At 39.2% G+C, this 23,580-nt stretch overlaps 1 protein-coding gene across 1 annotated transcript in view; it reads right to left on the reverse strand.

The window, feature by feature from the left end:
• dlc1 (DLC1 Rho GTPase activating protein) overlaps positions 1-22,623 on the reverse strand; it is a 98,363-nt gene extending 75,740 nt beyond the window's left edge. The window contains exons 1-5 of the mRNA XM_034688360.1: positions 22,419-22,623; positions 20,185-20,230; positions 8,670-10,675; positions 3,342-3,476; positions 2,901-3,020 (exon numbers count right to left, since the gene is read on the reverse strand). Of these exons, the coding sequence (XP_034544251.1) occupies positions 2,901-3,020; positions 3,342-3,476; positions 8,670-10,607 (2,193 nt within the window). The 5' untranslated portion in view covers positions 10,608-10,675; positions 20,185-20,230; positions 22,419-22,623. The remainder of the gene's footprint in view (positions 1-2,900; positions 3,021-3,341; positions 3,477-8,669; positions 10,676-20,184; positions 20,231-22,418) is intronic.
• Between the last annotated feature and the right edge of the window lie 957 nt (positions 22,624-23,580).

A 23,580-nucleotide genomic window follows, 5' to 3' on the forward strand; every position in this document is an offset into this window, starting at 1 on the left:
ACAGGGTCAGTGATGTGTCTTACTTTGAAAGGGTTCTCCTTTATGCTGTAAATCAGCACAGAATGTGGCTTCTTTAAACACACTTTACATCCTCAAGTGTTTTTGTCAGTGTTTAATTTAATTGTTTTGATGTGTCTGTATAATGTGCATGGGCTGAATAAGTGACAAGGGACATGTTCTAAAGAAATATATCCAAAAGCTCTAAAATAAATCCCATTATTCTGAAGCCAGCAATATCTAGGATTTGCCAGCAGTATGTCAGAGAAAGGTGCTGATTAAGCTCAATCAAACTTTTTGAGGCTTGAGGGTTTGTGGTGGCATATTTATTGTATCAAACACAGTTTTGGCAAGTCATTCCCCCCATGTATAATCTATAAAGACTGCCAAGATTAGTGTTATGGTTAATTCCAGAAGAAAGGATGTGATTATTCCTATTATAGCATGAGGTTACATTCACTTAAAAAAGGAAAACAGAGGTTTGGTACCGGCTCAGGGGGACACCTTGCTGTAAAAGAATCACTCAACATACTTTCCCTGCTAACAGAACAGAGTTATGACTTTATATTTTAATGTTTTTACGCTTGAATGGTCTATTATACTATGCATGTTGTCATGTAAACAAAGCTGTGTAGTCGGTTGGAATGAAAGCTTTAACCTCAGCCCTGCTCTTCCTCACATCTGCTCTGTGTTTACATCATTTAAAGGATTTGTATTGTCTCTCTAAAAAGATTAAGTGGGCGTCACAGCTCTGTGTGTCTGAAAGGACCCAACAGTCCCCTACGACTATTAACCAGTGAGGATCCCCCTCATGAAGTCATCATCTCTTTGGCCTCTATCAATCACTCCGCAGGGCCTCCACTGTAAAAGGCCTCCTATTAAACGCAGTGAAAGCTCTGTTTACCCAAGCTTACAGAGTTACCTTGGGTTACTGCAGGAATGGAGGTTGTGGAAACAGTTGGTCACAGACACAATGCATCACGCGTCATAGAGTGTTGATTTGTAACCCACTATATACATCATCACAGTGAGTGACACATTGTCAACTTTTGAGATGGCAAAATAGTTGTGACGTGCAACAAGACGTCCCACTATCTACAAGAAATTGTGAGAGATAACTCAGGAATGCAATACTGCTTTTTTTATCAAGGATTCTCAAATTTACTGGTTACAGTGTATCTTTAGCTTGATATCAGGAAGGTTTTGCAAACTAAACATCCTGTTTGGAATTTAGGGTTACTAAATTATGCAACACTACATCATTTAAGAGAAGAGTGTTTTATGAGCGGTACTAAAAAACTAGGATTCTTAGTCGTTTGACCATTGAATGCATGTGTTGTTGAACACTACTGATTAGATGTAATATGAACTGATTATAAACACTTTTTGGTTTGTTTTTATGTGAACTTTTTAAAATATTGTTCATCAGTTAAGATACTTAGACATTGAATACACTCAAGTATTAAAAATTTGCACTGATGCTCAGTCTGCTGACCACCAGCCTCGTTCACTTTGACCTCATTCTGAGGGCTGGAGCAAAGCAAGGCTGACAAAGTCATTAAATGAGCAAGCAAGGAGGTTTGAAGACGCACGTCTCACTTGAAGCGTGTCCCCCCCTTGCTCACCCATGCCCTGGCTTTTCAACCTAAGACCCCCCTTTCTGACCCCTTTGTTGGGGAGAAGGGGTCTAGATCTTTGGAACCAGCTAATTATAGAGTTTTAACGTTTGCTTGACTAAGCCCTAAGTGCTGGGGGACATTCCTACAATTGGGAGATTCACTTCAAGTATGTGTGTGCGTGTATATGTATTTGTGTGTGTGTGTGTGTGTGTGTGTGTGTGTGTGTGTGTGTGTGTGTGTGTGTGTGTGTGTGTGCCCTTTTTGTTTGCCTTTTTTGTTTTAACTTCTCGTATCTATGTTGAAAGAGAAAAAATGGCTTGTTTTATTGGAAACATATGCTGTAGCTCATCAAAAACAATGCAAATAATTTGGAATATGACACAAAGCCAAAGCACTCTTCAAAACAGCAACAACTTGGGGGCTGTTGGCTTAGCGGTTTAAGAGCACACCTGATGTACAGAGGCCATAGACCTCATTGCAGTGGTTGCTGGTTCGATTCCCAGCAGTGACTCTTTAATGCGTGTTTTTCCCCCTCTCTCTACTCCCTGCATTTCATGTCTTTCTTCAGCTGTCCTATCCAATAAAGGCAAAAGTGCCCAAAAAATAACTTAAAGAAAGCAGCAACAACTGTAACTAGTTGATGTTTTCAGGTCTTTAAATAATCCAGATTTATTAGCAGTTATTAAAGTTTGTAATTCCTACAAAACCTCTGGATCTTTCTGTTTGAAAAACTGTAAATATTGTCAAAGTTCCATCTTGAACTGTTGACTAAGTTGTGACTAATATTGGTATGCATAGGCGTTTCAAGCCCATTTTTAGGGGTGCTGAAGCACCTCTATATTGAATCCCAGCACCCCTAAAATTTGAGAGATTCTTTTTTTTTTATTATTACTGTATTTCCTTTTTAACAAGCTAGAAAAGTTTAAAAACCATACAGTACTTGGTTGAAATGTAATATTTTAAAAACAAAAATACAGCAGCTCCGCGTTTTACATGTTGTGCATTGCATTTCAAATGAAAGTCCAAAAAATAACTCCAATGTCAATTTTTGGTATTTTTGTTACTTACTATAGGGGGCTGGTTTACTTTTACCTTAACCTTTATCAGATTTAATGGTTTAGTCACAGACTTTCCAAAAAAGTGTTATACTTTTCTTTCACAAATGTGGGAATGAAATTGCATTCAAATGTACAAAACAGTGAAATATATCTTGCCCGGCTCAGCACCCCTAAACATCCGATCCTAGAATCGCCCCTGTTGGTATGGATAAAGTATTTGACTTACTCCACTCTTAGGTATTGCTCCAAGGGCTGCTGTAGGTCCTGAGGTTGAGGCAGCAGCAGAGTGTGGCTGTTGGTGTTGAAGGTTTTGTGATGCTGCTGGCACAGATCCCTCATCAAACTCCTGTTGAATGAAAATGTACAAAGTGGCAAAGCCATTATTTCTTCAAGGATGATTAAGAACATTATTTTATACATGTAAAACAGATGAGTAATGACCAGTTCCCTCTGCAATTGCTATGCCTTACATGGCCACTAGGGGGATTAGATTACTATGGTTGAATGGAGACAGTAAAGATAAATAGAATAAATGTAATTTCAGGTTTTCAAGTAGCTGCACTCTTTCATTCCAAATATTGCCTTTACTTCATATGAATGTTATTTTATGGGTTATAAAAGCTGAAGTCAAAACCACCAAAATGAACAGGAAAATGCAGTTGTGTACCTGGAGTTGACGTCGATGGAGGGTGGGTGTGCTATCCATAGACGAGGTGGCACTGAGGGCATTCTCAATTTCTTGATCCAACTGGTCCAGCTTCATCAGCAACAACACCATCGAGTCCAAACGAGCATGCTCACGCTGAACAAAGTGACAAATCAGAGAATGAAAATAAGTACTGCACTAATTTCTGACATGCTATCATGGCATGTCATTTGTGCCCCCCCATGTGAGACTTTTTTCCCATTTATGGTGCAGGAGCATGTCCACAGACCCTCAAGTTTGATCTCCAGTGTGTTTGAGTGAGAGACTCAAATCAAAATTGCTTCAGGAAAACATCTTGATATGGGAACCAGACTTGACATAATGACATGCACTAGGCATTACATTTCTTGAAACCAGCAAAGTTATACTAAAAACTAATTTACTTTTCCTGCTCGAAAGACAAAAGTTAAGAATATATTTCTCATTATGTGGGATCATTTTCTGCCTTGTAATTTGGAAGAACTTATCTAAATGTAATTATTTCTTTTTGAAACAGTTTGAATGTTAAATGTTTAAATATTAAGTGTCAGTTTACAGTTCTGTTCCAACTGTACTAATATAAAGTAGTACGTATTTTCTATTGTTTCATTGGAAATAAAACAGTGGATTACATTTGGCTGTCATTTGTTTTAATTGTGTGAAGAGATACAATTATGTCAAAGTAATAATTTCTTATTTCATGCTTGAAATAAGAAATTCTTACTTTGAAAAAGCAGTTTCATACTTGTGACTGTTGATGAAACAGCTTTGTAACAGTTGATATTCTATTTTCAAGCAAGTATTACTCAATATAGGTCAACAATCTCAGTAACAAGCTGTTATATCTTACTGAGATAATTTAGGAACAAAACACTCAAAACAAGTGAAACACTAACATAAAACTGCTTAGTTAGAAAAACTATCTTATCAGGCAAAAAATAAGCAAATTTCACCCTTATCTGAAATATTCAATCTTACTTACATTTAAGTTTTTGCAGTGCAGACGCCGTAAAGATATATCTTTAAGATGATCCTCACACACAAAAAAATGGAAGTATGTGTTTTCCTGCCTATTAAAGTTTTTAATATGATATTGGCTTACTATAAAATCTTCAGTACATACTTCAACATATTACACTTAAAGTGTACTATTAACATTGTCTTTGTGTTTCCTGTTGAATGACTTGGACGTGGTCATCCACGCACTTATGGACCAGTTAAAACTAGTGCTTCAGATGAAACCTATATCCAGTCATTCCATATCAGGGATTTGTTTGTTAACAGCAGCAGTAGTAGCTTGCCTACTAGATTATTTGTAGCATTCATAAGGAAAACATCTTGCTATCTAAAATAAGCTAGCAGGATCATATCTATGTACAGCACAGTATTTGATACACTATACAACAAAACAGAAGATTCAGACTAGTTGGCTTGTGGCAGCAGAGTGACCTCGCCTTGGCTTTTTTTTTACTCTACATCAAGCCAACAAGAGTAGTGTTACACCTTAAACATATTCCTTATCATAATTCAAAAAGCAGTAATATATTTATTTTTGACAGCTTAAAATTACATACAGCATATTTGCAACTTCTTCTACTACTACCTCTCCCACAACTGGGGTCAAATTGATGTTATTCTGCTCCTTGTCCATTTAAATGTTTGTTTGTGGTACTTCAGCTAAAAGAATGAGAAGCTCTCCTTGGTAAACTATGCCCATCTTTCTTTCCCAGCTCCTTACTTCCTTTCCCTCTTCCTTGTTAACTCTTATCCTGACACTTTCACCCTCTGTGCTCCTGTATCCTTTCTACAGTTCAAACAGTCATGGCTGTTTCCTCTGTTTTTTTTCTACACACCCTGTGCATTTAATGTTGAACTCTTTTCATCATCACTAGACCTTTTTGAATCATATGACTGCTAAATAATGTATTCTTCTCAGTCCTGTAATCTGCAGTGTTCAATTATCCAGTCTGACGCTGTGATAACAAGTCTCACACTGACCTCAGGTGGTGTGTCTCCAGTAGGACAAGCTAAATGACTACAATCCAGGCCTCATTACACACCACTCCACTCCACTCTACCACTCTGTCCCTGTTTGCTATCCCTCCATCCTGTTGTTTAATGCAATATAACAAGTTGACTTTTTGAGTACTTTCAAGTGAGCACACCATTTCTTTGTCTTAATGCAATGTAAGCCTTTGTCTGAAGTTAAAAATGTGCAAAATCCCTTTTTGGTGTTCTTTTCACAAGTTTTCATTTTCTCCTGCCTGTCTTATATCCCGGCTCCGGGCGTGGCTATCTGTCTGTGCTGCTCTCCTGAGACGAACCCCAAGAAATTACATCGCACAGCTTGGTCATTAGGCCCAAACAAACCTTGTTACAATTTCCCTAACAGGCCCTGTTAAACACTTTATGAGGGTGATATCATGGGACAAACACACGCTTTGAGTGTATGTTTGTGCAAAAGCTACACAGTCATGTTAAAGTGCCTTTTCCTGTTCATATGTGTGATACATCAGAGAGACATTTTACTGGGTAAAGTAGGATATAGTTAACACTTTATATAAATTATAAACATGTTGGTTAATGTAGCCACATGGCTCCATCCTGTTTAGGTCAACTTTACAATGGGTGTGTTGCATTAACAACATTTATATTAGCTGACTGATGCTAATGCATTGGAGTTTGACAGGTTTACAGATCCTAGATAGGGTCTACATCTCGATAAACAAGCTCCAGCTCTAACTCTGCGCCTGGCTCCCAGCTCCATCCCCTAATAACATCTTATGACAGGAGCTTACATTTATTTTCCAGTTAGTGCCCAATTAGCCTGTCCAAAGCAGTTCCTATTGGGTTTGCTGAGAGCGCACATAGACATGAAGGGCCATGTGTGTCATGGAAATGTGCCTCACATTGATGCATTCATTGGCATTCCTTGCTGGTGGAAGCGCACATCGCTACGTTGTGTCTGCTTGGCAGAGTATCACAATGAAACATTGTACGCGGGTAAAACAATGACATCTTTACGAGGCATCGCTGAATGAACAAAAGCATCTGGCTCAGGATGGCAACAACAACCACAAAACAGCAGAGTCAAAAAACAAGTGCACAAGATGTCAGGCGCCTCAGAGAGGCAACTTTTTTAAGGGGGCATTCTGGTGGTGTGGGTGCTCTCAGAAGGTTTCTTTTCTCTCTTTCCCATCTTTTGAGGTTTCTGTTACATTCCTCCTCACTTCCTGTTTTTTAAGATGGGAGACAGTTCCCACACTGTTTGAACTTTGAGACCCCTCCTTCCCATTCCTAGCTTTCTTTTTCAAACGCCCCTCTTACACCCTATGCCCTGCATCCCATTTCTCAGACCTGTCAAAGATACTTGGTCTTTTCTTCTGAGCCATACATAGTGAGCAGACGATTATGAATCACAATATTTCTCACAGAATCCGTTGAATAGAGTTATACTCTTTACATAGTCAGAAAACTAAAATATTTAATACAAACTGAGCAGGGAAAGAACCAGATAGAGAACTGACACTGACATGATGTTGCCAGGTCGTCTGCTGTCAGATAAACAACAGTTGAGCCAGTTTGGCCCTCAGGTCAGGATAAGGCCTTGTTTTTAAAACAAATAAACACAGTAACAAAGCCCAATATCAGGCTAATCTGAGGCCATTATGCAAACCAGATGGTTTCATTTTACAAACTCATCCTTAAACACCACCATACGGGAGATATAACTACTAGCAAGAGCAATGTCTTTTCTGAGATAACTTTGACCACTAAACATATAACGTTGGTTTCTTAATGTGCTTTATGATCATCAAAGGCGTCTGGTATGCTTACTACAGAATGTTTCCTCCATTGTAAATTGATATTGTTAATTTGCACAGCTTTACCTCTCAGTAAAGCACACTTTCTTAGCAACATGGCTTCACAGAGGACGTAAATACACCACATGGTGAAAACCACATGGTGCCGTCAAAGGAAGGCGAGCCATCACCATATGGTGGATGGATTGCCTTCAGGCCTCTGCTTTTATATCTGATCTCCTCTTTTTAAGTTCCAGTGGCCAGTGTTTTGGATACTTAATCCAAAGGTTTAAAGTCATCCTAAAACTGAAACTGGAGCCAGCGAGAATAAATGTGGCACTTGTTTTCTGTGTCCCTACGCTGGAGTACGATGTCTCATTTTTGGCAGCTGAAAGCGTGATGTCAACTTTGGCAACAGCAAAAAGGGCCTTCAAAGTTTCTATGCAAATAGAATAAATGTTAAAATAATGCAGTTATAATGAGTAAATTCCTGGGATTAAAAACACCACACATTCCTTTATAACCCTACCTCTGAAATTTTTGCATCACCTACTGTCTGCATGCATTTTGTAATATTAACTTTTTTCTTACAGGAGTTTTTTAACATTTGTTGATCTTTCTCATATAAGTCTGTACTCTGTCTATTTTCTGTTTATGTGCTTTAATTCGAAAAGTTGTTAGTCTGTATTTCTGTGCTTTGAGAAAGGTATGCAAAATAAACAGACAAATTGTCCATCACAGCAAGGTAAAAAAATGTGTAAAAAAAGTAAGTGTTAATGTATAATACATAAATCTGACAGTAACAAACTCATAAACATGTCTGCATATCTGCTGCTGTTGCATTAAAGTCTGAGAGTTGCTGTGAAGGAGCGGATCATCTTTCACCATAAGCATCCTTCCCATGAATGCCAATTTAAACAAACTTAATTTGTTATTTATTTTTTCCAGTATAAAAACAAAAAAAAAAGCATTTCAATTACAAAATGTTACCGTCAATAACATGGTACGTGTCTAAACAACATGCTTTTTTGATACCACCCTGTGAGTCAGTTCTCAGAGCTTTTCTTGTTCCATTGAGCCAAAAGAAATTGAACTGTTTGTTCAGTTTTCCGCACTTTACTGTATCCAGCAGGCACACCAGCTAGAGGGGCTCCTGTTACAGTATTTGCTAGAGAGCAAGTAAAGTCTTTCACCCCAGAGATTACTTAAGCCTCCAAGCTCCCTCTGTGTTCATAGTCTCCATGCCCTTATAGGACCTTGTTTTGCAATGAGCGGTTGAGAAAGAGTAAAGCATTTCACAGATCCCCCCCACTCACAGATCTGAAAGCATGTGAGAGTGAAGTCATTGTTTTCCAAGGCGCTAGCTAGAGTGTGGGACAAAAATTATTTGTGGGCCTAATATAACCAGTCAGTGTATTTTATAAAACAAGCTAATTTTTGCACAAATAAACAATGACAGAATGAATCATTATATTTTGCAGCCACTGTATTTTCAATGCATCCTTACCTTTCGCATGCGCACTTTGACGGTGTTGTCGTCTTTCTGATCTCCTGGTTCATTTGTTCCATTAAAAACTGGACTGGAAAGTTGTGCATCGCTGAAAATAACAGCTTGTGCCTCCTCATCTGTCTCCTCCATTCTAGACACATCAGGTCCTGGCCTGCGGTGGTGTTCCCTCTGACCATCTGCCACCTCAGAAGCAGGTGACTCACCAAAGCAACTCCCAGAGGCCTTTTGGTTTCCATGGCATCCCTCTGGTGAGAGTACATTGTTGACCTCTGCATAGTACGGAAGCAGGTTTTCTAGTTGCTGTGTGGTAGCTGCAGGTTTATTGCTCATCTGGAGATGTTGAGCATCTGGACTTTGGGTGAAATCTGAGTTCTTTTGAGGACCAAGTGCAGGGGTGTCATCCGGCTCAACGTGGCTTGCTTCTAGGATGGTATCCAGCTTTGAGCAGCTATTTTCCAGCTGCTGAGCCACGACTTGATCCTCACAACAAGCCAACTCTGTGGACACTGAGATTTCATCAGTGTTCGCTGTTGATTCACTTAAGGAAGTTGTCGTTTGTTCATATATTTCTGGACTTTGGCTGATAGCCTGTACTGAGTTTTCCTCTACATATCTGTTGTCTGGTTTTGTAGAAGACAAATCATTTTCAGCTGTCAAAGAGCAACACTGACCTTTGACAAAAATATCACATGGTGTTATTGGCCCATTCCTGGCTTCAGCTGCTTTCTCACTGCTCTCTGCATGTACACTTTCTCCTCCCTGGTGCCTGACCATTGCTGTTGTTTCAACATTATGTTGTCTCACCGATTTCTGGCAGGATATCTCAAAATCTGTAGTTACATCCAGTGCCCCAGTGGAGCCACGACGATCCAAGTCTCTTTCCCGAATGTCTCTGGAGCCACGTTCAAGTCCTGTAATTTCATTTAGAGTTTCTGAGTCATTCAATGCATCCAGTTTTTTAGCAGATTCTGCACTCTGGCTGTTATTGGCCTCTAGCACTGAAGTCACAACTGGTTGGACAATTGTGTTAGCTAGTGGCATCACTTCAACACCCTCCATCATTGTTTCTGAACTGTCTAGCAGACCAACAGGTAAGGTTACACTTGTATCCGCAAGACCAGAGGTGGAAATCGTCTCTTTCTCGACATCTGGAAGGTCAGTTTGAGGTTCCAGTTCAGCAGCAGACAACCGGTTCAGAGCAGTCTCAGAGATCTCAGGAGGTCTGCAGTCACCCTCTGCGTGGCTCTCCTTTGTTTCCTGATGATTTGGAAGTTTGCCAGATTGCTCACTAGCAGATTCAGACAGTGGAGGCCCATTGTTAGAGGAGATAGAGATGCATTGTTGTTCTTCACTAGAGATATGTGGACTTTTAAAGACACCATCGTCAATGCCGATGTCAGGACTCTGGATACCTTCTGTGCCAACTTCACCTTCAACATTGATATTGCTCACGCTGTGGCTACAGCTATCAGTTGCTAAAGAAATGTTTGCTCTCGACATCCCACCGTTTGAGCAACAGTGAAACTCTCCAGAATTCGTTATGATTGTGGTTTGGAGATGCTCTATTTCAGAGGCCCTTTGGGAAATGCCAACATCCACAAACTCTTGAGAGCCATGAACTGACTCCTCCTGCAAATCCATAGGAACTTCAATATTGTTTTCCATAAGTTGTTCTGAATCTCTATCATTGTTTACAACAGATGTCGTCAGTTTAACAGTCTGAGCCTCGTCTTGTGTGGGCAGCCGGTGGCAGCCCTCTGGCATGGAGGCACACCTCGTCCGTCTACCTTGTTTTGAAGCCCCCGATTCTATCCAAGGCCCCTCGCTGTCCACCCCATGACAGCACACCAGATCCAAATCATCATAACTGTACTGTAATCCTGAAGGATGAGTCAAATGCTCCTCCCAACTTCTTTTCCGTATGGCTACTGGCATGGTGGACAGCCAGTGTTATGCCATAGAGCTGCTTTTGACGCCAGGGGAAAAATGAAGAACCAGATCTGCTGTAATCAAGAGGAAAAAATGGAGATGAGAAACAGCCTGTTTTCCAAATTATGAGTTAGCAGTAACTGTGCAGATGACAGTATGATACAAAATGCTTCACTTTCAAAGTAAACAACTGAGAAATATTTCTAGAGGGGCGTAATTATGTTGCATTCAAAGTTTCCCTGAAAGTATAAACTCTGCTGGATCCTTGTAAAAACACGGGATTCTAAATTTTGCTAATCAACATGGCCAGACAGCATTATATAAGCAGAGCTGTGCCATATTTCATATATTTGACATCTACATTGAATGTACTCCATCTGGAACAGTTCTTTTTTTGCCTTAAGTGTTAAGGTGCTTCCAGGAGTCAAGCCAACAAAGCTTCTAAAACATCATGATAATCATCAAGATAATGAAGGTGTCACTTGTTTGCATTTAATCATATTTACTCAGTGAACTGTAACTAAACCAGTTTGTCAAAGTCACACTTCAAACCTCAGCAACACAGTAACTTTTTATGTGTAAATTTAAAAAATAGTGTTGTGTGTTGTTTGACCATCTTTTTTGTTTCTCCCCATGCACCCAAAAAACTTAAAATGATGACAAAACTAAAGGGAACTTTAACTTTCCATGACAGCCAGTGTCCCTGAACAGCTGGGCACGCATAGTCAAACATTATCCCATGAATCAAAACTAAGCTCTATACTGTTCTCTGTTTTTTTCTGTTGTTCTGGGTCACAATGTACAGTAGCAAAGGAACACATGGATTTACGCAGCAGGACATACTTGATTCAGTGTACAGCTGCCATAATATTACTCTGAAAAAACTGTATAAAAGGAACTGATAACACATCCCAGATATACCTCCTGTGTTGTACAGTGAGTTACGAAAAATAAGTCTTAAGCATATTTAAGAAAATACAATAAAAACAATTTCTCTGTTAAAGTTCATATAATAGATGAAACACGTCACTGAGCTGCTTCTAAACTAACTCTCTCTCTCTCTCTCTCTCTCTCTCTCTCTCTCTCTCTCTCTCTCTCTCTCTCTCTCTCTCTCTCTCTCTCTCTCTCTCTCTCTCTCTCTCTCTCTCTCTCTCTCTCTCTCTCTCTCTCTTACGCAGTAAATGTGTTTCATCCTTGACACTGGTGTTTTTCTTTCACCGTTTTCACCTTTTATCTCCTCAGAAGGGGTCCATTACCAAAAGTCATCTGGACCTTCTGGCATGAACCTGCATCTGGCTTTTAGTAATGCACAGGAGGAAACAAATAAGGTCCCAAACAGCTGCTCCTTCTACTTGTCCTTACACCGACAGCAAAACTGACATTTCTGACAATGTCCACTTGTTGTGAATTATCCCGTGATTTCAGATATAATCCAGCAGATGTATATTTGGAGATATAACAGGCAAGAATCCAAAAAATAGGTTATAGGTCCTGTGTTGCAGTGTTGTCTGTTGAACAGTTATCAATAGATACGTCACTAGTTGCCCTTCCATTCATCCACCGAAAGCAATGCGTCCATGAAATATGAATCCATCTTTTTCCATGTGACTAGACATACGTTTCATTTTGTAAGCAGTCCTTAGTCTTGGTTTCTTGAAGCCATTTTCTGGACTCCAGTCAGTATCTTTGCTGTAAAACTTTCGGAAAGCAGGGAAGCCTCCAAAGGCAGGCAGAAAGCCGGGGAACAGTGAAACGTCCAAAGACAACTTCCATCTTGATCACATTAGGGTTTTTGCTGACGCTGAATGCCGAAGGGTCGGGGGGGTGTAAGAGGGGCCGGGTTTTCTTTCCCCCACTCCACCCCTGCTCTCCTCCGTTCTATCCCCTTTTTCTCATCAGGTCCCCTCCCCACTGGTTTTGACAGGGAGTCTGAGTCACATCCTTGGAGCCCCATCCCCCGTCTCACAACTCCCCCAGCACACTACACGCAGTTATTCCCTCCTCCCTCCTCTAATGTACTTTCTTTCTCTCTCGCTGTTTCTGAAACTTCCTCTCCACTTCGTCTCTTAAATCTTGTCTCTTTCCTCTTCTCTATTGACTTTTCCTCTATTCTGCTTTAGTTTGCTATATTCGCTAAGGTGGGCAAGGTTCCCACCAGTTGGTTTTGATTAGTAACAGGCAAGCTGCCTTGCAAGACCTCCTGGCTGTGGACCAAGAGAGATTGCTCTAATGTTTTGGCAGTTATTTCTGAGGCATGCTTTTTCTTAAAATTTGTCATCTTGTAACAGTACAAGCATTCTTATCCAAACACACTGGCACTGACGAAAATAGCAAAACTAGATACCTTTACAGCAATGCTTGAGGAATGCTTTTTTTAAATATTCTGCAAGAATATGTAATGAAGGGAACGTGTTAGTCTTGCTTTTGACTTTATATCTTTGTATCTTTATGATAGACTAAAGGGAACAAGAAACTTTTTAAGGGACCAAACTGCCAGTAAATCATTCCCTAATATAGACATTTGTCAGAGGTGCTCAGCAGACAGAAAAAGTAAAGCCGGAGATATTTACATTTCATGTAACTAAAGCAATTTAAGACAAATGTTAATAAGCAAATCTTGTCTTTAATGTTTTATGAAGGTCCCTAAACAAATCATTTCACATATTTCCATCTCCAGCCAAAAAAACTCTGATTTAGATTTACACAAAAATGCACTGTATAAATTCATATCCAAGTGCTCCAGAAAGTTATAGAAAGTTATGTCACATAAAACTGTGACCAACTCAGTTTTCAAGGAGTAGCGTCAAAGCAACAGGGAAAAATTGGAATGAAGCCCACTCCAATGATCCCTGTAACCCTCGCCTCTGACCTCCGGGTCGTCCAGATGTGAGGTGAGTCTCTGGATGAGTCTTTTCTTAGGGGCCATGCTGGGAAACTGTACACTGCCATCAATGTTGGCTCTCCGGGGACACAGATGGTCGTACTCGAGGGGAAGGATCCGAGTTCAACAAGACTCCTCTGTAGCGCGTCACATGATGGTCTCTGTGGTTATGCAGAGTGCAGTGTAACGAAAGGCAGATCTTTTCGGTCACAGTAGCCTCCATGTGAATACGGCTTGTGATTGAAGTAGAGAAGCCGACACAGAGCATGACTCGGGCAATCCACTCATTACCTCCTGTGGACATCCAACAAGGGCTTATAATTTAAGGCTAAGCCTCCCCCTGCCAATCCCAGCATCCTGCACGACCACAGGGCAACTGGTCTACGTCACAACTGATCCTTCGGTGACACTGTGCAAACACATGTTCAATCAACAACATGTGTGAGGCTAGATGCTTATCATGAATGTCTGTGTGTATTTGAATGTTAGCTTCAAGAGTACTGAGCATTAAAATAGGAGCATTAAAGTGAGTATTAGCTGGAAAATCCATAGCTGATAGTTCAGCCACTCTAGGAGCTCTGTTACAGACACAGGCACTCTGATAGATACATTTTAATGCATGATGATGTTTATCACATAAATGTATGTCCTGTACATCAAGTTAGGCGTGTTTGCATGAAATTGTGGACCAAACTTCATAAGAATCAGGCTTTATTATGAATCAAGCGCATGAGTAGCAAAAGCAGGAGAACTAGGAAAAAGAAGATATAGATTTTGGGTTATTGGGGACTGGATAGTTTCGATAGTAACAGCTGCACCACTGTTTCATTATCTGGTGGTCGACAGCAGTTTGTTATCTTTAAGCCAAGCCCACACAAATAGCCAAGAGGGCTCAATATTGTATCTTCAGCATCAACAGGCTCCAGATGAATACAATTAAACATCTTCATGGATACTTCGGACAGCAAATAGTCTTAATTTCACTTAACTTTTTCTTACAGATTTGCAAATTTGACATGTCACACTATCGGCTCAAAAACGTGGAAATATGGGTAATCCAAAATAGGAATATGCATGTTCAATTGATTACACAATTAAGCACAGTGACCGTCTCTAGTCTGCACCAAAATTACTAGTCAGTTAAACTGAATGCTGGTTACATGTTGTGTATGGTTGTAGTGTAACCATGCACCACTAGCCGTGGCTGTAGCTCTGGTCCATTTTAAACTTGAAAATTGACTAAAAATTGTGTACAGGCAGTTTCTGGTTTAACTGGTAACCAGCACAAGCATGTTGACGTTTACAAGCAAGGAGGACCAAAGGCTTGAGGTGCTAGCTCTGCTAATGTTAGCCACACTGGGCACACTAGTATGAAAATGTTTACCTGTAAACTGTAACTCTGTTATAGCCTTATCCGTAACTGTGCTCAAATTTGATTGTTTTTTATGTGTTTTCTTGGTTTCACACATGTTGGTCAGAATTTAAATTTCCGTTCAAATGACTAAGAAATAAGTCACTTTTAAGCATCCCTAATCCAGAAAACCATATTCGTATTTAAATAGTTTTCACTGACAGATTTCAGATTATAATCTCAATAGTGGGACACAACAGGAACTATGCTGTAAAGAGTTAAAGGGCATTCAATTAATTTTTTAGACATTGCAGTCTAGACAAAAGAGGACAAAAAGAAAGTCAACACAACATTGCCATCCCTAGAGTCATACCACTGGCGTAGTTAAAGATGATTCACTATCACAACTTCCCACTGGTGTGGACAAATCTTCACATTTTTGGCTATGACCTCAAAAGATAATATGAATAGAAATATTGTCAGTTTTTGAGGAAGTTTGAGCGGATGTTTGTGCAGTCTATCTTGGAAACTGTGAAAACTTTTTACTGTATATAGGAGTTATTTCAGAGTTTGTGAGTGTTTGTTTGCCCTTTAAGAGTCATCATTGTGGGCCAGACTCTGTCTTAGTCTCAACACGCGGAGGACAAGCGTGAATGTTCTCGCAGGCATGCAGAATCATTGGTCAAATGTCTACAGCCGTCATATACATGGCTAAGAAAGACCCATTCATGATTCACCCTATAATCCCCCACTGTTCAACCCCCTGCCTTCTTAAGTGGAGCAGTGAGGGCCCAAAGGAAACAGCCTCACATTCCTCACTGATATAGTTTTTTATTGGAAAAATAAGCCAGTCTAAATTATGGGCATTGAAGAACACAGAGTGTTTGCCCATGTCAGAAAATGTAGGTGACGCTCTCAGAGAAAAAAAAAGTGTCCCTCCTATAACTGAGTCATTCTGAGCTCTTACATATACAACGACTGCTTTCAGAGGATTTAGTTGCACCCCTTTTTAAAGCTTCCTTAAATAACCACTTTCTACTGTACATGCCCAGTAGTTATGTGAAGTTGTAAAAAAAGGGATCTTGGGCTCATTTACACTGAAAAGAAAACTAAACAAAATGCCAGAATCTCATCTGGAGATCTAAAAATAATATCAACAAACCACACCAAGATGCTTGCAATCCTTTCCTGTCACTTGCTTTGCTTTGTGGTTGACAACTCCTTTTGAAAAGCCCAGTCATGTCAGTTTAAATAACAGTGTTTGAAGCCTGGGTGGGAACTTAAGCAATCTCAAAATTCTTAAATAAAACATCCCAATGTAGATGATGCAAGCTACAAAGCCAGATGAGGGCTACATTGCTGTCTTAATTAAAAAAGCACTTTCTAATCAAGCCTGGATTTTGATTCCCCTTACTCCTGTGGGGCTACATGCAAGAAGCCGTCGTGGGAGAATCCAAGGGGGCCTTGGCCACTGATCACGGGTTATAGTGTGACTGTGACCGTGGGAACAGGAAGTACAAGTTATTGAGGATACAGACCATAACAATCTCCAGGCTAAAATAATCTATCTAATCTTCTTGTGAGAGGATCAGTGTGTATGTTTGTGTTTGTGTACATGTGAGTGTGTATGAGAAAGTGTGTGTATAAGACACGAGGAGGACCATATATACTGTAATTGAGTGAATTTATCTTAGTATGACTTCTTTAAAATGCTGTCACATGCGGTACGTTTTGTCAAATCAAATGCTACAGTTTTGTGTCACCAGGCACTTCGATTTCCTCAGTGAAAGCTTGGGAAAATACTGAATTAAATTCCTCCTGTGTACCTTTTGTAGTAGTACTTTTGTATATTTAAAGGCCAGGATGACCAGCAGCGTCTCATAAAATGGAGATTTTGCCATTTTAGAAAAGACTGCTCTTATTAGAAACATAAACATCAACGGCATTACAGTCACTCTATTTGTGGTGAATCACATGTAGCCTAACCAGCCATGACGAATGAAAATACTGTCCTTTCAATACTTGAGGAAGTGAAGCCTTTTTGTAAAGATATTACATTATAAAGAAAACTGAGTGAGCACTTTATCTGCTTTGAGGACGACTTCAGACAGCCTTTTTAGAAAAAGTGGTATATATACAAATATATATGTATATATTGTGTGTGTGTGTATATATATATATATATATATATATATATAAATATATATATATATACACCTTCATTGAAAACAATGCAAAATGAGACTCAAATGCTCCAGTATTTAGGTAACTCTTACCTTTCTGCCTTACTTGTTACTCCTTTGGCTGGCCTTATAGTTCTATATATCATTAATCTAGGTAGAACTCTCATCTCTCTGTCTTAAATTGAAAGGTGTCCTTGAGTTCAGTGTTGTAAACAAGTGCAGTTTGTTCACATCCCAGGCTTTCATGGTTAAGAAGAAGTCAAACAGCCATGGTCCTACTAGATATCCCTGCACGTGGAGTTTTAAGGGAACCCTTCTGTGTTGCTCTTCCTGAAGTCTTGGCCTGCTTTTGTCTAAATCCATTTTTGTGGGGGGAGTTTTACTTTATCTTCACCAGGGGCTCAAAATGACAGGAAGTAACTGACTTGACCCCAAGCCTTAAGCAGCCTCTATCTCCTCAAAAGATATCCTATTGATTTGCAATTTAGCACTTAACATCCCATCATCCTGTATCAGGAAGGATAATGTCAGAATAAAGGGGTGACGAAATGATGCTCTCTCTTAAAGCAAGAGGAACTTTGTTGATGTTGGTGCTCCCTGTGGACAAGTCACTGTTTTGGTATGCTGTCTCATTACTGATTTTGTCCTGTACATGGGTAAGTTTATTTTTTGTCAATAAAATCGAATCCTGCTTTCTTTCATCAGGAATCCTTTCTTTGAAAATGTGAAAAGGGCTGTTTCTTCAGTGTGCTGTAAATAATAACATTTGACACCAACTCATATCATGTATAAAACATGGACGAAGTCGACTTCACACACTGATTTTTGGAGAGGGTGTTTTGAAGCCACACGATGGTCGGCATATTGGAAATGCCGACTCAGCCTGACTTTCAGCTAACCTAGACTCTGACTGTTTTCGAAACCGCCTACAATACTAGTAGTACGTACTGATTTGGCCAAAATTCAGTATGTAGTACACAGTATGTGAAAAAGAGCAAATTCTGCAGTATGCCAAAACTAATCGGATGTCGTACTGATTCGGGAAAATTTCTCAGTATGCATCTGACCAGTCTCCCTCGCATACTGTTTCCCACAATGCACAGTGCTTGTTCTTCTTTTTTGATGGGGGAACTCCGTTTTTAGGTGCTGTGAAAATTATTAAATCACATATAAACCACTTCCAAACTTTTAAATTATAAATGAATGCTAAAGAAGCAGTTTCGCTATCAGCTTGGCCGTTGTTTACTTCCGCTTTCCGAAACCGGAAATCCAGTGACGTGTGGCTCAGCATACTGCAGAACAGATCGAACAGAACAGTCATACTGCATACTAAATTCAAACACAGTATGTAGTAGGCACTACCTACTGCCTACTAGGCCTTAGTAGGTAGTATGTATCAGGCCATTTTGAAAACAGCCACAGACAAAGAGGTGAATATGAGGCGGGCCTAAAGCCTCCTGGTTAAAGGCTACATTGCACCTATTCGTCAGTCAACTCGGCTGCACCACTTATTATGCAAATCTCTGCTTAACTTTTAGCCTCAATATCGTTTTAATAAAATATAACTCCCACAAACACACCTTTAAATGTGTGAAAGAATAAGCTATTTAGCCCAAAGCTGTTGTTTTTGTACCAGACTGTAAATAAGTTACATTTCTAATTAAAATTGGTATCTTTACATGGGTGTCGATGGGGATTTCTGTGCTTTAGGAGCCAGCTTCAAGTAGATACTCAAGGAACTTCAGCTTTTTGCGCATCCACATTGACCTCTTTTTTCAACACCAGAGGTGGCTTCTTGATCCAACCCCATGGCAGCAGTTTCTGGCATTGAGCTTTTATAGGCCACTCTTTTTTCTAAACAGCTAAAAATTCCTCAAAGCAGCTTGATCGTGGGTATTTGAATTGGCTTCTGCTCAGAAAATTCCTCTGTATCATATAAACGGTATCATATGGATGAAGGCAGGGCAGAGTCGCAGCAACAGCTGAAGTTCATCTCCGCACTCTGTCTTAAACAAATGCCCTATCACCCTTCAACCACCTGATCACATTCTCACACTTCTAAAGCTATAAGATGTGTTCAGGAATGCACACAGCATAAAGTGACAGTTATCAAAAGTGGCATAAAATGCTTTAAATGTTTCACATATGATATTAGAAAGTGGTGCCACCTGCAGTGCATAAATTAGTTTGGGCAGGCCATTTTCCCACCTTTTCATTATATTGAAACTAAGATTTGTGCTTATTCAGCCAACATGAAATTAAACACACTTTTCTTCAGATGTCCCACATGGATCAAAGCAACTGTTAGGATACAGTGGCTTTTCGTGGAAAAAAAACCCTGTATGTTTAACCAAAGGTCAGTGATTCACAAAGCATCCATTGTAAAACTCATCACACCTCCTACCATCCATTCTGGCAAAATAAATAAGTAGGTTTTGAGGAACTCCAAATTATTTGCCATTTAGAATTCATCACATGCTCTAAAGCTTGACATTACAACAGCCTAAATCTTGAAAGCATCTGAGGGCAGAGACTTATAATATTTATCCTCTCGTCTTGTTGTTTATGAGGAACAATTCCTGATCTCGGACCAGACCCTTTGAGGGCCAGCATAGTGACGTACTACACCCCCCACCCCACCCAGGATTCTGCTGAACATATGCTGTGCTGGCATTGACTCTTCCACTGGAGATCCAGGAAAACGTGTTGTCCTTGGACACTGTTGCCACAGCAGCATCAGCAGGAAATACTTGAGACCGAGAGTCAGAAGCGAAATAAGGGGCAAGGAGCTGTTTCATTAAATAATGGGAGAGACAGAAAAACCTCTGGACAGTTTCTGCTACATGAAAGATTCAAATTTGGTTCCAAATGTAACATCTGCTGTTTTTCTCTCATATGCATTCAAATTGAATTCACACAGGCAATTTCTCCAATTCGCTTTTAATGCAGTCAAAGTCTATCAGCTATGAAGAACATGTGTGAATCTCTTGGTCCACCAGAGCATGTTACAATGGAAGATTATAAAGTGTAAAGCGGCAGGAGTCCAGCACTACTCAGGGACAGAACTGATAACACAGTTAAATATTTACCTTTTCTTCCTGTCTCCCACGCAATGCAGCAGCAGAAACATTTACAGTGCAGTAAAAGAAAAATGAAAATAAAACTTACGGTAGCTCTGCTTCTGGAAACCTTCAATTGGAGTGGAAGAAATTCCCTGAAAAAGAAGCAGGCTGGGTGATGTCATCTCAAAAAAGATGCTACCTTTTACCTGACTAATCTTACCAGCAAGTCAAATTAGTGGCAAGAAGCTGGAAAACACTTAAGTTTGTGAGGGCAGAAACTGTTCCATGGACAAAATACTAATGATGTAAGGGGGTGACTTTTCTTGAAATGCATTACTCACCACTGCACTATTATTTTTTAGCCTGTAAATATTAGTCATGCCTATTTGTTGTTCTTTTTGTGTTTATAGTTGATGTTATTATTATTATTATTATTATTATTATTATTATTATTATTATTATATTTATATTTTTATTTGTATACCTTATTCTCATGCCTTTGTACAAAGAGAGCACAATTCACCAAAGTCAATTTATTGTGTGTTCAGGTATACCTGGCCAATAAAGCTGATTTTGATTCTGAAATGAAAATAAGCTTAGAGGGAGAGCACAGAAACAAGACTTGGATTGCTTGGATTCCGCATTGTGTACTCTTGCTTTCCCCAGAATCCCCATAATATACAGAGAGAGCTAGATAGGGGCCATCTTTCGGCCTGAGGGGATGCAGAAGTCTCTTTTCAGCAGGAAACAACATTTAAGTGTATCTGAGCAGGCTGAAGTCCTGCTGTGTATTGTACTTGCTTAATACATACAGAACATTTGCGGAACAGACTCAATATGGAGCTACAGCAATGCCAAAACATAATCCAGTTCAAGAAGAGGTATAAAGAAATAATTTTCATGAGGTACGAGGAGGAAGACTAGCGGTAAGAATCATGAGGGGTTTGCTTTTGATTGTAGGTGTTAGTATGAGGATAGGTTATGAAGATTTGTTTTATGGGAATGCTCTCTTACAATGCCAGAAAACAGTGAATAAAGGGGTAGGATTAGATAAGTTTTAAATTATTCATACTCCTTTTCGCACATTTAAAGTAAAATGTTTTAGTGCTTGCTAATGGAGCTGATTGATTTGGGGTTTTTTATACAACTATTTCTTCTTTTTTACTTGTTTTTTTTTCTATTTTACTTTTACATATTCGAGATAAAGACATCAAATCAAATCGGTTGTAGTAAGTAAGTAAGTAAGTAAAAGTTTATTTATATAGCACTTTTAAAACGCTCAGTTACAAAGTGCTTTACAGGCACAAAACAATAAAACAATAAAAACAAACAAGGTAAAAACTAAATACATTCTCAATGCTAGACTGAGATATATCTCCTTCAACACTCCCCAACTCAAACTACTGACATATTACAAGAACTGTTTTCCTTCTTCTTATTCAGTTATTCTATTTTCTTTCTATTTTATACATTATTATCTTTATTACGTACTGGTATTTATTTATGGTTAACCTTTATTTTTTGTATTTGTTTGTGTATGTCAGTTCATGAGTATGTAAATAATGTGTATGCGTGTATACGTGTGTATGTATGTTATGTATATATATGATTATGTATGTATGTGCATATATACATATATTTTTATTATTATTATTTACTTTATTTTCATATGTGTGGATGTAAGAAGTGTTTTGTCCTCTATGTCCTTTCTTAATGCACCTGGGATTTTTTGTGTGTGTGTTCAGTATTGTATTTCTGCACATATATGTGAAGATATGGGTATGAATGTTTATAAATGTATGTCTAAAGTTGTTGAAAATCAATAAAAACAATGTTGGAGAAAAAAAAAAAAAACGAAATACATGTGCAGAAATAATCAGACAAACAAAGCAATAGACAGACAACAGTAGAGGTTAGATGGGAAGTTCTAAGTAAATAGTAGTAGTAACATGACACAGACAGCTGGAGGCGACAAACCCCAGTTATCAGAGTGGGGAGCTGTTGTAAATATAGAAAGGCAAACAGTTTCAAAAACTTGTACCTGTGGTTATCTTTTTTTTGTGCCTAACATGGTGAGGGAAAACACTTGCAGGACTGCAAGGTATTTTTTTGAACGTAAATAGTGTTGTCCTCTGTTGGGTTCCTCAAGCTGCTTGTTCAGCCTGTCCCCTTCCCTTACTATTCAATACTGACAAAATGACCAAGAATGGCACAAGGCAGGAAGAGTGAAAAGTCTTAAACAATGTACTTACAAGAAGAAATGACAAGAACTGTGGAAATAAACCAATTTCAAATCATCCTTTGACCTGATGAAGGTAGTTAAAGCTTGTCATTACTCACCTCTGTGGGAGGAATGGCAGCCAGGTGGGTGATCAAAACGCTGTCAGAAGCTCCCCTCTTTAGAGTTGATTCGAGTCGATAAAGCCTTGCCATAATATGAATTATGCTCATTCTCCACGGTCTCCAGTCAGATCATTGCTTTATTACTCCAGTGAACGGCGCCAAAATCGACACACGTGCAAGCCTACTAGATTCCAAAATGCTGCATTCAAGGCGTATTGTAATTTTCTTTACCATGCATGTACTTAACATCTTCTGTTTCAATAAAAGTGGTAGCGGTTGTTTTGCTCTGGGTTTACAGAGCATTGAATGAATTTTCATATTCATTTCAATGCTCGTGATTTTTGTAAGCATTCAAGCTCTTTAAATGTTCTCTTATTGCCAAGTAAATAAAATAACATTAAACCATTGCTCCACTTTTATGGGAAATACCCTGAAACTCCAGGGAAATTCTTGGCATGTTCCTTTAATGTTCTCAATAGGCGAAGTCTCTTATTTTGCTGGGTAAACAAGTGTTGACTGATAGATCTCTAGAGCAGGGGACCTCCTGGGGGGTCACAAGACAAAAATTGGGGGGTCGTGAGATGTCTTTCAGAATGTTTTTTTTTTTTTTTTTAAGTTATCTAAAATTAGTACATTTTACCCATTATGGTAAAAAATATCGACAAAAATAGTGGCTAACCTTGAAATAAAACCTTGAAAATAGAAAATGTAATGAGTACGGTGGCCCTGAAGTGCAAATCACAACAGCAAAATTGCCGATCTGATTTGCACTTCAGGGCCACCGTAAATTAGCTTTCTGCCTATCTTTTTGCCAGATGACTCCTAAGTTTAGGGTTGCAGCCACATTAAATTACTTTGAGGGACAGTGGGGGTCACGAGTTGGCTGAAAAAGTTGGTACCCCTGCTCTAGTATTATTTCCCCCCCCCCCCAAAAATGTTTTTTTGGGGAAAATAAAATATATTTGTTACCGTGTATTTGTATGTTTTGAGTATAAAAACAATATTCTAGAATATTTTACAACACACTTATGTATGTACTATCTGTAGTAAGTGTAACACTGAGCCAAAAAAAGGCCCAAGTCAATATGAAGAAGAAGTGTTTTCCATTCATCATAGTGTTTTACATTGAGCACATCAGTGGGGTTCATATAAATTTCTA

Source organism: Notolabrus celidotus, chromosome 7, assembly GCF_009762535.1.
Source record: "Notolabrus celidotus isolate fNotCel1 chromosome 7, fNotCel1.pri, whole genome shotgun sequence".
In the NCBI taxonomy this organism is placed as follows: domain Eukaryota; kingdom Metazoa; phylum Chordata; class Actinopteri; order Labriformes; family Labridae; genus Notolabrus; species Notolabrus celidotus.